The 17,173-nt window shown below is 47.5% G+C and overlaps 1 protein-coding gene across 1 annotated transcript; it reads right to left on the reverse strand.

The window, feature by feature from the left end:
* Positions 1-362: 362 nt before the first annotated feature.
* Positions 363-17,098, reverse strand: LOC135826361 (furin-like). Its single transcript, XM_065338973.1, has 13 exons — positions 16,572-17,098; positions 15,199-15,345; positions 14,116-14,211; positions 9,357-9,465; positions 8,340-8,377; positions 7,463-7,693; positions 6,777-6,881; positions 5,347-5,559; positions 4,253-4,353; positions 3,618-3,715; positions 2,586-2,733; positions 1,561-1,729; positions 363-1,288 (listed from the first exon to the last, which is right to left on the reverse strand). Exons 1-13 carry the CDS (start codon positions 16,830-16,832, stop codon positions 1,010-1,012), a joined length of 1,995 nt encoding a protein of 664 aa, XP_065195045.1. The 5' UTR covers positions 16,833-17,098; the 3' UTR covers positions 363-1,009.
* Between the last annotated feature and the right edge of the window lie 75 nt (positions 17,099-17,173).

A 17,173-nucleotide genomic window follows, 5' to 3' on the forward strand; every position in this document is an offset into this window, starting at 1 on the left:
CGACTTATTAGGCGTGATGGCTGATGAAGTGCTCAGTGATAAGAACTGCAGCGGAATTTCATAATGGTATGGGTGGACGGGGAAATCCCTGGAAGGCTGTATCTACTATCAAGAGTTCATGGGGTCATGTACTCTTGCTACTATGCAGAATACCATAACTTTCCGCACATACATGTAGCAACGATGCCTATTCTGTGAGTTTCTAGCATACAAACAAATACAGATACAAGCAATCCCCCCCCCCCCCGCACACACACACACACACACACACACACACACACACACACACACACACACACACACACACACACACACACGCATGCACATACATACACGAGCCTCACAGCAACATTCGCCCTTCATACCAAACAATGCCCCTGGCAACCACCTTTTCAAACCTGGCGCTAGTGAAAACTCCAAGGAATGCAACAAACTGCGGGAGATGAATAGAGCTGGCTGAACATGATCATATTATCTTGTACAAGTATGCTGGAATGAATAGATGACGCCATGTTGAATACTTTCTGATAGTGTGAATTGCTTACTTGTAGATAATGACATGATATTAGAAGTATTATGTGTCAGTAAGTAAATTGGCAGAAAAAGCAGAGAATGCAATACTGAGAATGTGTAAGACGTGTCGCTAGAATCGGCAAGGATGTGTGCACACAGTGTGAGAAGTCCAGCATAATTTACATGCAGAGTGCACAGGGAAAGTGGGCTAATACGCAAGGCAGATTGCAGGCCGTTTCACACAGTCATACACCACTACCCAAAAGCAGTCTCTCGGCTACAAAGTCTTCCATAGAATTTGGTGTATAATTGTGTGAAACATAAAGTGGCCACAGTGGAGTCTGCACACCCTTAGGAATATTGCAGGCGGGAGTGGAGTAACGTGATGCGCAGCATAACATTCTCACACCACCCAAAGAAGAAGAATGTCATATCACATTTTGCATTGGAGTTAAAAGAAATCACTGCTGCCAGAGGAGTGGGTGTGCTGCGGGGATTATTTAGAGTCAACGGGACTTCCCCCGACCTTGCCGCTTGCCTGACTACACGTCATACCGCCGTCGCTCTTTGCCAACTTAGCGTAGTGTGCGTGAACACCGGACGTTCCGTGCAGGACCAGTTGTGCTCGCTCCAGGACGCTGCGGGCGTTCTGCTTCGTTGTGCGCAGCTCCAAGGTCCAGGTGCCGCGCGGGTCCTCTCCCCACGTGAACGTGCTGGTGAACGGCCACTTGTGCAGACCGGCGCTGGAGTGATCCACGTGACGGCGGAACACGATCTGGTCATCGCAGCAACAAGATGAGCAAAAAAGAACACAGCCAAAAAAATAGAACGTCTGCACACCATGCCTGAAATACCGTCGCCATCAACTTCAAGTTCTTGTGACACATTTAAAATGTATTCTGCGATATCACAGACTGGCAGCAGAGCTATCCATCGGCCACACATATTAGTTGAAGTGGGAGAGTAGTGTATGGGCCAATTCTGGCTCTCGTAATCACATCACGCATGCCAAATAGCAGGCAAATACAACATACTGTCTCAGCCTACCTGTACTCGTGTGCCTTGCGGTGAGGTGAGATAACCGATGATGGCGCCGCGATAGTTGGACTTCATGCTGAGCACCAGCTGCACCTGCTCCAGGACGGTGACCTCGCCCGCTTTGCCACGGCAACCTTCAGTCGTGATCTGAATCTTTATGCCGTCCATGCTGATTGGTCTGAAACAGGTAAACCATAAAATGATGTATCAAATTTAGAGTCGCACTATACACCGTAGACCCAGACCCGTCAGCACACACAATGCTCCTTGCATAAACAAAGCATATGAACAAATAAAAATGCAGGATGAGAAACAGTACGCAGGCGCGTGCGCCGGTGCCCTTCAAGGGGGGGGGGGTTGCGGGGGTGTCCCCGGGAAATTTTTCAAAAAATGAAGCAAAATCCTGCATTTTGAGCGAAAAATGGGGGGTTCCGGGCACCCAGGAACCCATACGGGGCACGCGCCTGGTACGTACTGTGTCCCAGTGATTCCGGGTGCTTTCCACACCCTTGCTGTCTCACACAAGCTATTGTGCTCCCAATTTCATTGATTCTTGTATCAGTTTGGCAGTCAAATTCTCAAAAGCAAATAACTGGTGTAATTTCGAGCGCATTTCCACATCGGTAGAGCGAAGGTTTGTCTTGCCATGCGCTGTGATACTCATTATTGCTGGTATGAAGCCGGCAGTGACGCGGCCCTAACCGCACTCAAGTTCAAAGTGCTCCAGTACGATACCATATTCAATTTCTCTCGTACATAGTTGTAGTTCCCTGCTTCGCAATTAGTTGTCTCAGTTCTGCAAGAACTTATAGTGCCATCATAGCTTCAAGTTTGAACAACAAAAGCATACATTCATAACCAGCGATCCGAATCCGCTTGTCCTATCTGACTATCTCCCACATCAATCATGATGCAGGTTACAAAATAGCTCTTTGCAAAATTGTGTGAAAGGCGGTGATACTACCGGACTAAAAACTGCTTCCAGTAGTCATACAACCCACAGTATGTTGCATCCGAGGGGAGTTCTACGGTACCTGTGCTTGTTGTACGCCTTTGTGTAACAGCTATGCAGTGGCAGAACCGTCAGCCATCGCTTGGCCAGCTCCAGCATGGCAGTGGCGTTGATCACACCATAGCCAAACCAGGGGTTGACACGACGACCACAAGCGTTAGTGACCCATTCTGGGGAAGGAGAAGAAAGAAAGCCAGGAGCAGAGAACTAAATTACTGTATTTCAGTGATGCAGCAATGCATGATTTCCACGACCAATTATTAGCTCGAATCCCAATTCAAGAATCCCAATTCAAGAATCCCAATTCAAGGACGAACAAACAATCCACTATTCTCCATCTACCAGTGATGTATTTCGAAACAAAAAAGTCGTGTTTTTGCAGAGCTATCAAAGATGCCATAGATCTCCCCGGACACTCCTCATTCAAGTGGGATTGCCCCCCCCAGCAGTGCTAACATGCAACTTTCCTGCCATCTGACTTGTATTGGCAATTTCATGCCGCGTGTCCAGTGCCACTTTGAAGCTTGGAATTTGAAATTTCCTATCCGAATCTGCTAGGGGCAGTCTTTGATCGAATAGCGTCAAAAATTCGGTATCTTCATGCTGGTCACACGTGTTACTGATCCAACACCACAGATGTCCCGTACTGCATACGCATGAGCATACGCATGCACCTGCCCTACTGCTCCAAATAAAAGTCTCACTTTTTCAAACAGTAAACTTCTCAGGTAAAGAAGGTGACATCCTACTTACATGAGCATATTGAAACAATACGGCTCAAGCCTGAGAATGAGTTTGCGACTACTAATCAGGTCCAACTTATAACCGGGAACGTACGGAACATAAAACCATATGCATGCGCAGGAGAAGGAGATCCTGACAACATGCATTTCCACAAGAACACTTCAATCCAGTGAGCGATGCCCTTTCTTCAGTGCACTATTGAATCGTGATCAAGGATGATTGGCCCACAACATACGCCAACATACCTGATAACACAATTACGCTAATGCTAAAACCTTCTAACAGCTTGTACATTTTCACCTTCACCTACCTTGTTCAGCATGTGCATTCGAGGAACTGCCGTGTAGAATGTTGGGTCGTGACGTCAGTACAATGATGTGCTGAACATCACGCCATGTCAGATGAGGTCTAGGGGGACAACAACAAGGCAGAAAGAGAAAGAGAGAGAGAGAGAGAGAGAGAGAGAGAGAGAGAGAGACGATTCGCATTTCGATTTGACAGTGCAATTAACAATTGCCCAAATATTTAAAAAAAAGTTCTCGTCATGTCATCAGTAATATTACAACGCTCAGGAGCAAACAAGAGAAACAATAATCGAAGTCAGGAAAAGTGCAAAGTAAATATCTTGTCCTGGCAACACGAGCAAGCACTGGGACCAGGCTGAAGTATGTGGTTCAATCGCTCTTTCGGCTCTGCCCTCGTGGTATTGAGCACTGTTTGCAGGGGTTTCGGCTTTAGCAACACGGCCTGTGCTTCGTCGTGACACCAATAGGTACTGTACAAAAAAGAAAAAATATTCACGGTTCGCGTGAGACTCCGCATTCGTTTTCCGCATCAGTAGTAACGCCACCACCCCAGGGTCAAGGAGCAGATGCAGCTCAGCTACTGTACAGCTACTAGTACATTGCAAAAAATGAAATATATTTGCGGTCTGTATCACCTTACCTTGCCTGCAGTATGAGAGCGACAACACCAGCCATCATGGGTGTAGCTGCTGACGTTCCAGAGAACTGGTCAGTGCAGGACTGATGCAAGTCAGTGCTTACCTGAAAGCCACATAGTGAGTACACAGTGAGCACACAGTGCAGAATTTGTTGGGATTAAATTCCCCCATGGCCCATTGATCAACTGGCCCACTGGGACTCACTGGCCCACTAAGAGTACCGAAATTTCCGATAATCATCATTCAGCGCATTTCAGTTAGTTCCGGTGGAGGGGGGGGGGGGGGGAAAGAGGAGGTATCACAACAAAAATACCCACATAGAAGTATAGTATTGCATACAACAAGTCGATGAAGCGACTAATGAGTAAAATACAAGTTTTTTCAATAGTTGGACAGTGGAGTAGAGAAGGAAAAAACAGTCTCCAACGAATACCACAAACAATATGGATTCCCTTGGCAACAATGCAAAACAAAATGTGCAACAGGATTGACAGTTAATTTGACACAGCTGTAATTTGTGTCTATTCGAATTCGAGCCTCAAACTGGCAAATGTGTCCAATGACGGGAATGTGAATGTAGAGAGTAAACAAGGAGAATAGGGAATTGAAGGGTATTGCACTTCAATACAGAACTATTCTTACTATAGTGGTCACATGCGGAATAGCATACTTCAAAGTACATACATACATACATCAGAGGAGTGGGGATTCAGGAAGGGGGGGGGGGGGATTCAGGAGTGGGGACTCAGGAGTGGGAATTCAGAAAATTGATAGTTGTACTGCTGCTGCACCTGCCACCCTGGTATTACAGGCATGGTGGTGAAACTCCCCAAGCTGGTTGTGTTTCTCAACGCAATTTTATAGCCGGTTGTAACGCGGACGTGCGAACGTTACATTTTTTCTGGTGCTCTAGCACATGTAGATAGAGACAATTAGCGGTGGTTGGTACTAACAGGAGTGTGATGTCATTACATCCTCCCTCTCTCATAACAGCCACCTTCACTTCCTTTCCCCAAGAGACTCCCTTTGATAGGCATCAATTTGCCTCCGGCAAATCTTTGAAAATATAATATCAATCAAAATACATTCGACTTACCACTTTCTTGCTGAGCGGGTTACCGCTGCTGAGCCCGGTGGCTGTCACGGCGGCACAAGGCTCGGCGTACCACGGCGCATGCGCTCCGTCCGTACCCGCGCTGATGGCGATGGTGTAGATGCTGTTGATGAAGCCGTCGTAGGCACAGCTGTCCCCGTGGAAGCCGCCCACTCCCGACGCCCACATGAAAATGGAACCCAGGCCATCCCTTCCCTGTGGTGGTGGTGGTGGTGGAAACAGAGGACAAGAAAGAAAAGATTATCTCTCCTTCCCGCAATAAAGCTGTGAACGGTTCCATTCGGCTGTTCAACAATGCAACGATCTCTCCTTCCCGCATTCGCATTACTCATTCTCACATGTGCTTCCATGCAATTGGGCGAATAGCACGTGTGTACTTGCAAATTCAACTAAGGAAATGCGTACGACACGGGTAGACATGATGCCATGAGACGTCCTAGGAATCCCAGTACATGCTCGGTCCACTGACCGTGCTGTAAATACACCATCATATACAGTAAAGCCTGTCAAGGTGACCACCTGTCCTGGAAGACCACTGAAACCAGGACGAAGGGATGCTATTTCCAGTCAAATGACCCTTGATAAGGAGACCACCTGGTAACAGAGACCACATTTTGAAGGTCCCTTGAGCGGTCGTCTTAGACAGGTTTCACTGTAGCACCGTTATTGAAGTTTCTTAAATGACATTACGTCCAGTAACAGCTGCTGTTCTTGCCACATGGCTCGCCCTGACGAAAACAGTTTGCTATGACCCCGAGGACGCTTCCCACTGACTATAGTCTGCCTTCATATACATGTACATGCGTTCATTCTTTTGCTTTCACGTCCCCATGTTTACCCGCCCAGCATGCCAAGCGACAGATAGGTGGTGTACGAGGGGACGGTGGACGCGAATCAAGAACTCAGCTGAACTGGAAATACCTGTGCACTTCTACACTCTTATTAGTGGTTGGTAATCACTTTGGAGAGAAAAAACAGTATACAGACGTGTAGCCCACATGGGGCATGGGAGGCACATGTACCCCCTAAACATTTCGACCTAGGTTCAACATGCACATAATGACCATGGTTGACATGCACCAGCCATTCTACACATAGGGGGTCGTGCACTCCCCCCCCCCCCCCCAAAAAGGGGGACCAGCTACGCCCCTGGTACAAGACTTTAAAAAATTCACGGTGCGCGTGAGACTCGGCTGGAAGCCGGGCTTCCCGCATCCGTAGGAACGCCACCACCCTTCAACGATCAAGGCATGGATGCAGCTCCTAAAGCGGTGGGAGGTGAGTAGATCAGCTCACCAGCAAGTGGTCAAAGACCGAAAATCCCATTCATTGCATCCATGTTTTCCTCGTCACGAGTACAAGACTTAGTACAACTACAAAATACAATACTGGAAAGGCGGAGTTTCCCTTACCTTGAGGATGTTGGCGGAGAGTGTACGGCGAGTAACTCTACCGGGACCACCGACCGTCATACCGTTGTCGGTGGGACCCCAGCTGTTGCTGTAGATATCAATATGCTGTGAGGGTTAAACGTGAACAGCAGTACACAAGTGTCATACTGAGCAGAAATATTCTGTCAACTTTATGGTCAATAATGTACGAGTACATAGAAATAATAATTATGGTCAAAACTGACAGGACTCATTTCCTAACCAGGTCACTGAATAGTTGAACCATTATGCAGACACTGTTGCCTGAGGAGGTCAAGCGCTGATTGCAGGGACTCTCAAATAGCATACAAGAAGAGCAGTTATCAAGCGTAAATTTGCGTCAGATAAGTGCACAAACAAACAAACATGCCCACCCCCCCCCCCCCCCCCACCACACACACACACACAGACATGCAAATGCATATGTGCAAGTGTATTCACCCCCCACCCCCTTTCACCATGCACACATAGTCACAGAGGACCCAGTACTCAGCAGCAGCTCCACCAAAATCACCTTCACCACCCCCCCCCCCCCCCCCAACACACACACACACACACACACACACACACATACCAACTCCACCACCACCACCACCACCACCACTCCCACCCCACTCCATCACCACCAGAACCACCACTACAAACCAAGACAGCACATCGACTGATACCTGTGGCCGCAGGCTGATGGCATTCGAATCGAGCAGATCCGTCACTCGTCCATCCAGCAATCGCACACCGCCGATCTTGGAACCATACGCCACTCCCGTACCACAGATATTGTTCCTAGCCGCTGCGGCCACACCAGCACAGCGGGTACCGTGTTTGTTTGTGCCTGCACCATCGTAACGCGGCGACGGGTCTTCATCGCCGTTGTTGAAGTCATGACTCAGGTGCTTGGACTGCAGAAAAATACCGAAATCGGAGAAAAAAAACCGGTATAAGTATAAGCCGCACTTGGAAAACTCAAAATTCACCCAAAAAACAGGGTTGGGCTTATACTCAGATGATCAAATTAACGGTGATAATATAGGTTAGATGTTAGTATTTCATGGCAAAAAAAATGGGGAGTGCGGCTTATACTCCACTGCAGCTTACATTCCGGAAAATGCGGTACATGCTCCAGGATAATTCGAAAGATCGATACGATGTCGAAAAGCGGACGGTACGGATGAGCCACAATGGCGCGTAGGGGTGATTGGACTCGCAAAGCACAACACATAATATGCCTTTGAAAAATCCGTCCCGCCAGGGAATGGCTCCCGTGATGTGCTGCACAGGCACCTGGATGTCTTGATTACCCATCGGCACACTGCTAACACAACCAGCCATTGTCCTGGTCACCACATTGCACCATGGACATGGTACAATACACCCAAGCACTGCTACAGTTGTGAGGAAAATGAACCACAGAAGGTTCCTTTGCACGACACCCTGCAGCAGGAAAGGCAGTGGGAGATAAATCGAATGCCTTCTCTACTCATTTAATTTACGTGTCCGAAAAGAATGTGGTTTTTGCACTCCACAAAAGACCATCACTGATCTTACATAGTTGTCGACAAGGTCCGGGTGGGTGCGCTCGACTCCTGCAATGAAGACCAGGAGGCAGGGTAGAGAATACATACATCAAGCACAGAAGATAGAACCATTTATCGGAGGAGAAAACAAAAAAAGTATGCTGATTGATGTATTATCTTCTGTACTGTATGATCAGAAATGTTCAGCTAGAATTTATAATCGTTTTTTCGTCAAAGGAGGTTTGTGACTAAGGGGCCGTCCGTAAATATCGATGTTTTTTTCAAGACGATATTTGTTCATTTCTCCCCAGACCCCCTCCCTCCCCCTCAAAACGAACATACACATGTTTATGCAAGGGATCGATATTTTTTAATGAAGTTCAATTTCCTCATGAAACGTGACCAGCTGCCACTCTAATTTCACCATACACGGTTTCACCTAGGTTTATGTTGCCACGGTCGCACAGCCTTGCCATGGCTATGCTCACGAGGTTGACTTTCACTTTGTGTAGGTCATAAACTACATGTTCGAACAGCGCCCGTCCATAGATAGAGTCGATATTTTTTTCTGCAAAGACGAGACGAACAGGGCCCAAACCCCCTCCCCGCCAAACGAACGAATATCTTCTCTAAAAAAACATCGATATTTGTGGACGACCCCTAAGTTAAATGTTGGACTAATGTCGATTTGTCCAGCTTTTCAATACAGTTTTATGATCCATGGACTAAATTTTCTACCGGACGAACTCCCTTTCCAGTGGAACGAAATTATTGGCTGACGAAATGTTCTGCCTGTACAGTACCTGTACATGTAACAAACTATCCAGAGATTCTGAATGCCATGCCGGGAGAATGTGTTATTGGCTTCAGGCAGAGGGGACTTGACAGCAAGCAGCAAAGCAATCACACAACTCTGCTGTCAAGATCAATACAAATCCGACGTGCAGTCTGTAGCCTGTAATCATTCTTAACCGTGCCAGGTTGTGTGTGCCCAAAAGTTAATGTCATGGGGATGATAGAACCGAGAGGAATGCACATAGCGCCGTACCATCATCCACAATCGTCATGGTGACGCCACGCCCGGTGAACCCTTGATTCCACACCGGCAGAACGTCATGGTCGAATCCCGCAGGACTGCGAGTCTGTCCTGTGTTGTGCTGAGATGAGCATGACCAATACCAACATGGTGTGTGGTGATATGCACATGAACATTCACAATAGCAATAACACACAGACAGATGCACCCACACAGACAGACACAGACACACAGACACAGATAGACGTGCTCACACAGACAGACACACACACGAACACACACAAACACATACTTATACTTAGACCGGTATTAATTTTGATCGCTGTCAATATCTGGTCTCATCAGATCACACACAATGTACTGGGAGCTACCCAATAGCCATACCCCTTCCTCTATGACATATCCCAACTGTACTTACAAATGATACAACAGTACTTTCTAAACACCACTACCCCCCCCCCCCCCCAAAAACATCATGCCTCCTCCCCTACCCCCCACCCAACCCGCCCACCCTCATCACCACCATCACTACCCCACACTGATACACATCATGTGTTGCAAGCACACACTAACAGACACTGACTTCATCAAAGCAGCTCTCCAACTGCTCAGGGCAGTATCAGATAAACGAATCGCCAAGTGGATTCCAATTATAATTACAATACCAGTAAGTCTGTTAATGTCGGGGTTGGACAAAGCTCTGCTATTAGCAAGTGCAAGTACAGTAAACCTGGTTTACGCGACCACCCTGCGGTGCAAGCAAAAGCGGTCGTTTAAGCCAGGTGGTCTTTAGAACCAGGTCCCACAGTGTCTGTGTAGAACTGTCGGTGCATGGAAAAACGGTCGTTAACAGCAGGTGGTCGCTATACTCAGAGGTCGCTTACACCAGGTTTTACTGTATTCGTTTTAATGTTATAGGCCTTTCACACGACGGAACAAAGTCACGTCTGCTCGGGCTCGCGGGCCCTTGAAAACAAACTACAGCAGGAGGTGTCATGGGAAATTCACAAAATCACGGCATAGGAAAGCAAGTGATTTATTGCTGGCGTGCAGTGGCGGATCCAGGGGGGTTTCCGGGGGTTCCATGGAACCCCCTAAATTTTGCAAAGTGTGCGGCTGAGAAATATCGAAAAATATCATGTGTGCACAAAAGGACGTCCGTCCGATCACAGTCAGTGCAGTCACTGAGTCAAGGAGCACAGACTGTCAGTCAGTGCACTGCCTGCGCGTGCGGTAGATCGATACTGTACAGATAGTAGTCTGTACTGGTATGGTGTTCACGTCCGTGATTTACAAACGGACACTGTAGACAATATTGGGTGGTTGTTTCCTTTTTGATCTTTCGAAACGATCCAAACTTACCTCCATTGCCGCTGTCATTCACTGCTGCTCAGGATGCGTGTGGTGTGGTCAGTATTCCTTTGACAAGTTTTTTTGCAGAAGAGAAAGGATGTTCCGAGTACTGATACTCTTCAACGAACTTCGAACCGTACACGTAGAGTTCAAGCTCTTCAGAAGATGAGGGCTCCGACGTCCAAGTAAAGTCAGTAATCTCTACCTGCTGCAGCATGCAGTAGTGACTAGTTGTTCCTCCGCAGGAACGGAGTGCTGCGCCAGCGATGTGTTTTAGATGACATTGGAAGGATTGTACAATTGTTGACACTGTTTCGCTGTTGTTGTTTCTGTCACTGAAGTGAAGACGATGCTCTTGTCCTGTGACTATAGTCAATAGTATAGAGCATTTCGCATCGTAAAAATGCCAAAAATTTCCGAAAGTACAAATGGACAGGGAAAGTAACTTACGGGAAAAGAATTGTGGATGATTCACAGGAAGTGTGAGTTACGAAGTCTGAAGAAAATGTTGAACAGTCTCTGCTGGGATGACGACTACACCATAGCTCAGTGGTTAGAGCATCGCTAGCTACAAGCGAGGGTCCCTGGTTCGAGTCCTGGTGGTGACAGTCAATTTTTTCTTCAGACTTTTCCCGTTTGTCTCTTTCCCTCAAACTAGTGAAGAAAGTAACTTAGTTGTCATTTCGGCATTCCTGGCTCTCAACGTACCCATGGCTTGCATATTCGATCTTTACAAGAAGTTGAAAGGGTCTTCAAGCCCTCACTGAACCTGTGTGCCTGTCGATTGCATACATGTACATGTTCTTCGTCTTTTTTGTGAGAGCTTGGCCAACCCCATTGTCCAGGCAAGAAGGCAGCAATGCCTGTTCATTCTGGCGAAGTAAAATAAAATATACCAACCCTCATGTGTCCGTACTAAATAATATACAATGTAGGGTAAGCAGCAGCATTTGGCCCTATACAGGTTTTCCATCGTCCACCACACCACAACTGCGCTCCGACTCAGTCTCCAGCGATGGTGGTGTGCTGTGGCAACGTGTCGAGGCCGGCTGGAGAGCGCAGTTGTGGTGTGGTCAATGATGGAAAATATAATAATAATTATTATGTCCGTAGTGTGTTTTAAAAGCATGCGATTCCACTAACACAATCGGATTGTCGTTTTTAAAGTGTCAACCGCACATCTGATTCCATAATATTTTGGCTGTTCAATTTTGGTTCAACCGGGACCCCCCTGTAGAGATCTCTGGATCCGCCCCTGGCGTGTATGTACATCATCCTATGTTACTGAATTGTTCGTCCTACATTATGCTTGCACAACGTCGTACACCAAATTGGAAAATAGATATTGTGATTTGTCCCAATTCAGGATGCAATATTATAGGGATAATAAGCCGTACTTGCCCTTTGATTCCATCTCATATGCATTTGTTGTGCCTCATTCCAGGGACAAGTCTTGATGCAAGCAATTACGATATTCAAGCGGCAACTGCTGCATGGCCCAATTTTCAGCTGTACCATCGCCTATTTTTCCAGAACCCGCAGTGGGGTCCAGGTGAATGCCAAGACAGCCTCACAATTTCCATTGACACGTCCACTGATCACCTTGCCGGGGGAACACATACCGATCCCCACAACCCCCACGCGCCCATTAGCTACAGCAACTGCTGCCTCGAATGCTGCCAGCGCTTGTGCCACTAGCACACAGCCTCCTGCACCCCAACCAGCAAAGTCTGCTGTGTTGCCTGCATTGGTGACATCGGCACGCCGTGGACGAACGATGCAGCTGAGTGGTGATGTTGATGAGACGGGTCTTCTGCCGACTTCTTCTGGCGATGAGAGCAGTGTGGAAGACGCTGTGTCGGCAAGGACTGCTGAGTCGGTGAGTGGTGCAACTGCCACGCCAGTTTCATCTCAAACTGCAATCTTGCCTAGCAAGAGGCCAAGAGCTGGTCGAGGTCAAGCTAGTGCAGAAATCCTGCCATCGCTGGAAAGGATGCAGAAGGACATGCAGGCTGCACAGTTGGAGCATGATGAGAAGATGCAGCAACAGTGGATGGAGCATGAGAATAAGCGAGATCCCGAGAGGAGGAAAGTGGAACCGGAGATTGAGGAACAGCGAAAGAGGAATGAGGAAGCACTGGAGGAGAGACGGCTGACGTTTGCGAAGGATTCTCAGAAAACAGATGCTCATCTTCTGAAGCAAATGCAGGAGCAAAGCAGTGCTCATCTGCAATCTTTGCAGCTGACGAGCATGAAATTTATGACGGAGATTGTCAAGTCCCTGAAAGATTGACTGTCAAGAGCTCTTCCCTGTGTGGTACTTCAATTACTTGTAGTACAGAACCGTCGCGAAATCCCACTCCCTCATTGTTCTTTCTTTTCACTTCGTCCATGTAACATGCAATAAAGATACTTTGCCTCTAGTTTTCACGAAATGTTTTTGATGTGTTCTGATGCTACCATTTCTGGTTTGCTTCTCTGCGCATCGTATGCGGTTCTGCCGGACACAGTAGTACTAGTTGTGCTAGTAATAGTATAGTCAACGCTAGAACTGTTTCCCACTCCTAGTAAATTCGAAAGGAGGTCAGGATAACTCATCTACCATGTATCGTATCAGATTTATTTGGCACGATGTATTGCACATGTACAGGATAAAATAGAGTTAGCCACTGATAGAAAATGTTTGGATTACACAGGTTGGCACTGGCGAGAGTTTAAAAAAAAGAGAGAGTACAGGCACGCCTCTTTACCGGCCATCTTCAGCTTCAGTTGCTATGGTAAAAGTGCTTTGATTTAGGATTTCTTTTAATGGCATGCACACACTCTCTTTTTTTTTAAAGCGTCCGGATAAGAGACAATACAGGTGTATACCAGTTCATTTCTACATTGAAGTCTCAACAGTGATGAACACAACTCTTAAGGAGGCCGATAACAGAGTAGAGAGGTGTGTGTGTGTTCCAGTGTGCACAAAGAATGTAGCAGCGCAGGCCCTCAAAATTAGCGATTTGTCTAGTAGCACAGTATAGGTGGCCATGAAGTCGAGACCCTAGGTCAGCAGAGCTCCCTAAACCTCACCACCACTGCCACGATTCAGGTTGCGCGTGCTTCCCCTAGCTGCATCTCATGTTTGGCATTTAAGTGGTCTTTGTAAAAATAAAAAAATAAAAATACCCGGCATGGTACTATTCAGGGTGTTGTACACATGTGCATGGAAATCCACTGCAATTCAAATGTATCAACAGGAGAGCCGTTAGACATGTCGTGACAATCATAGCGGCTTGCCCAGCATACACCTGTCTTGTCTCCCTAGATGCTACCAGTCCCCGCTAACCTACGTCAACACTCACATGCAGTGCGTGGATTTTGCAACCAGACAATAAAATCAGCAACAACACAGTGACGGCCAGCAGGTCCTTACCAAGTACCACTGCTTGTTGAACATCGGATCGCTGGGCAGCTCCACAACGGATCTCTTAGTGCGCGACTGCACGTGCTGCTGCTCTGCCCAGCGTACCTGCAGACAGCACAACAGCACATATTTGCATTCAATCTCTGCACAGCTAGCTATTGTACACATTCAATCTCTGCACAGCTAGCTATTGTAACCAGTGTAACATGGAAATTGTGGGCACAAGTTATGCGATCGAGTCCAACAACTGAACCAGATATAGAACAGTCAGGCGTGCACAATCTTGTGCCCACAATTTCCACGTTACAATTTTTCTTCCTTCGCTCACCATCTGTGTTACAACCGTCTTAGGTCCCAACAACAGAGCTCAAAGTGACTGGTTGAGCCAATTGCAATGAAGCTCAGTGAGTGACTCGGCTCAAAGCTTCTTTTTTTTTTAATCGGCTCGAGTCATTGTCAAGTCGGCTCAAAGCATTTTTAAATTGGCGAAAAGCGTCTAAATCAGTGTTCTGCCTGTGGAAAACACCCTAGAGCTTTGCTTGACGGTAGAACACGTTAACGCTAACCAGGAAGAGTCCTCAACCAAGATGAGGCCATTGAGCGTAGTGCATTGATCAGCGATGCAATGATCAGTGATGCAGTGATGGGAGCGTTACGATAGTGTGTTTCCGGTCTAGTGGGTGGAGGGAACTGACTTGGCTTAGGTGCGCAAATGAGTAAACGGAACCGATGTGCGAGCAACATCGAGTCCGGCGCAACGCCTACAGTTGACATTGTTTATGTGGTGAACCTCCTATCCAACAAATATGCTCATAAAATCTTCGCTTCTTCAAACGTAGGACAACCCGAAGGTTCGTCAATTTATTTTTTAAGAAAAAGGGTGAACCGGGAACTGCCAGTAAACAGATATGAACCAACACACCAAAGCTGAGCTAAAGCAGCTGATTTAAATCCATTCCAAACAGAACCTTCGGCATTGAACGAAGGGAGAGAGAGAGAGAGAGAGAGAGAGAGAGAGAGAGAGAGAGAGAGAGAGAGAGAGAGAGAGAGAGAGAGAGAGAGAGAGAGGAAATGAGAGAAGGAGAGACTTACTCTTGAGTCAGAATTTAGCCGGTGTGTATGGCCGTGTAGAGGTGCCATGCTTCTTAGCTGCGCAATAGCCCTGGCATTGATGTTCCGCCGGTGTCGCCTGCTGGAATCGCGCAACTGAAAGTGATATACGTTGCCTAGCCAGTCGGACTAAATGATGAACACACACACACACACACACACACACACACACACACACAAATAAACAAAAAAAAAATATATATATAGATAGTATAGAAAGTTAGCCATTACGTTACATTTCGTCCTTCATTTCATCCATACAGATAAGTACACATCCTTCTAAGTCACGGGGGGGGGGGGGGACTTGTTGACATTTCTTGAGGCAGATAACCCTGTAAACTGCATCCGTGTTATCCTCACTGTGAGTACCCAGTTGACGGTGAGCGTCTGCGCAGTTCACCACACGTAAACAGTCTTTACATGCTCCCTGCTACCAGCGCGGGTCTCGAACTGGGACCTCATGATTCGCAGGCAGGCCTGCAAACCAATCGGCCATATGCGTTGGTCATAATTATGTCACATAAAATAAATTATGACTTGGGGCTCCCCACGTGCTAATTTGTACGTGAAGTGTGTGGTTTGCAGTGAGGGCTACGTCCCACCCGCCTGTGTGGATTCACAGGAAGTGTGATTTTCAAAGTCTGAAGAAAATGTTGAACGGTCTCTGCTGGGATGACAGCTACACCATAGCTCAGTGGTTGGAGCATCTCTGGCCTCAAGCGAAGGTCCCTGGTTCGAGTCCTGGTGGTGACAGTCATTTCTTTCTTCAGATTTTTGCCGCTTGTCTCTTTCCCTCAAACCAATGAACTATATCACACCAAAAAAATTCCATAATCGCTTTTATCGCATGCTCTTCAGAAAAGCAAGCAATGAAAGTACATGATTGTATGAGTGGAATTCGGAAAAAAGGTTCACGCATCAGGTGCATCAGCATCAGGTGCATCAGCATAGCCATGTGCGTGTAACAGTATGGGGTCTTTGTGCGCCATACAGTGAGCTGTCCAGGGCTGTTCCACATGTCCCCAGCATTATAACATAGCATGCGGTAGAACTCGTCAACAGACTTTAGTTTCTAGGTTGTTGGGTACTACTACTAGTACTTAGCAGAGATACATTGCATTGTCCTCCTCTGTGATGATGTCCCAGCGTCAGTTTTGAGTTCATACTCGTACCTGAAATGTAATGACACCCGCAGTATGACTAGGCAATTTCTAGTATTTCCGTAGATGTCAAAGAATGTCACATCAGTTTACAAAAAAATTCCCCGCTTTTCCTGTTACGTATACACACAATGTAGGTCAAACAAGAAAGAAAATCGTTCTGCGGAAAAGGTGATCGTGTACCGCACAGCTTACTTTTTCCACCATGTCAAAGCCATGGTCCCACGCGACGGAGCGAGCCCGCATCTCTCCGCCGTCGATTTCCACCGCCCAGCTATCCAGATAGCGGTGTGACGATGCCGCCGACTCCCGGCCGCTCGACGCTGCGGACTGAGCGCTCCTGTGTCGCCGGACCGCGCCACTCTCCGGACTGGCATGTTCGGCATCACCACGGCATACCAAAGCGTAGCTAGCTGCCCAAGCGAGCAGAACGGTAACCGGCGTCGATAGCCGCATAGCGCACCACTCCGTTGACGCTTAGCTTCGAAAGAACGCTATCACGTTGATGTTCTGGAGTGCATCGGGCGGCTCGCCGCACTTGGCGGCGTAACAATCCCAATTCGCCACTATCAGCCGATCCAAGGCGAAACCAGTCGACTTCCCACTTGCTCCCAAACACGAGCGAGCGTTCGACAGACTTATCGCAACAAGAAGAAAGCAACAACTCGAACTGTCCGTTCGTCGAGTGTGTGCGGAAGTGTGTCGTGAGAGCTACGACACTGGACAGCGCGCAGCCTGGTCAGTGGACCATGTGGACTGGACCCGAGCTTGGAGAGGGGAAGTATCCGACTCCCCCG

This window comes from Sycon ciliatum, chromosome 10 (genome assembly GCF_964019385.1).
Source record: "Sycon ciliatum chromosome 10, ocSycCili1.1, whole genome shotgun sequence".
Lineage (NCBI taxonomy): Eukaryota > Metazoa > Porifera > Calcarea > Leucosolenida > Sycettidae > Sycon > Sycon ciliatum.

Coding starts and splice junctions, on each gene's coding strand:
- LOC135826361 (XM_065338973.1), bottom strand. CDS start 16,832: ATGCGGCTATCGACGCCGGTTACCGTTCTGCTCGCTTGGGCAGCTAGC. Junction 4,354..5,346: donor ACCCGCTCAGCAAGAAAGTG/GTAAGTCGAATG, acceptor TGTGGCTTTCAG/GTAAGCACTGACTTGCATCA. Junction 3,716..4,252: donor GCTCTCATACTGCAGGCAAG/GTAAGGTGATAC, acceptor TTGTCCCCCTAG/ACCTCATCTGACATGGCGTG.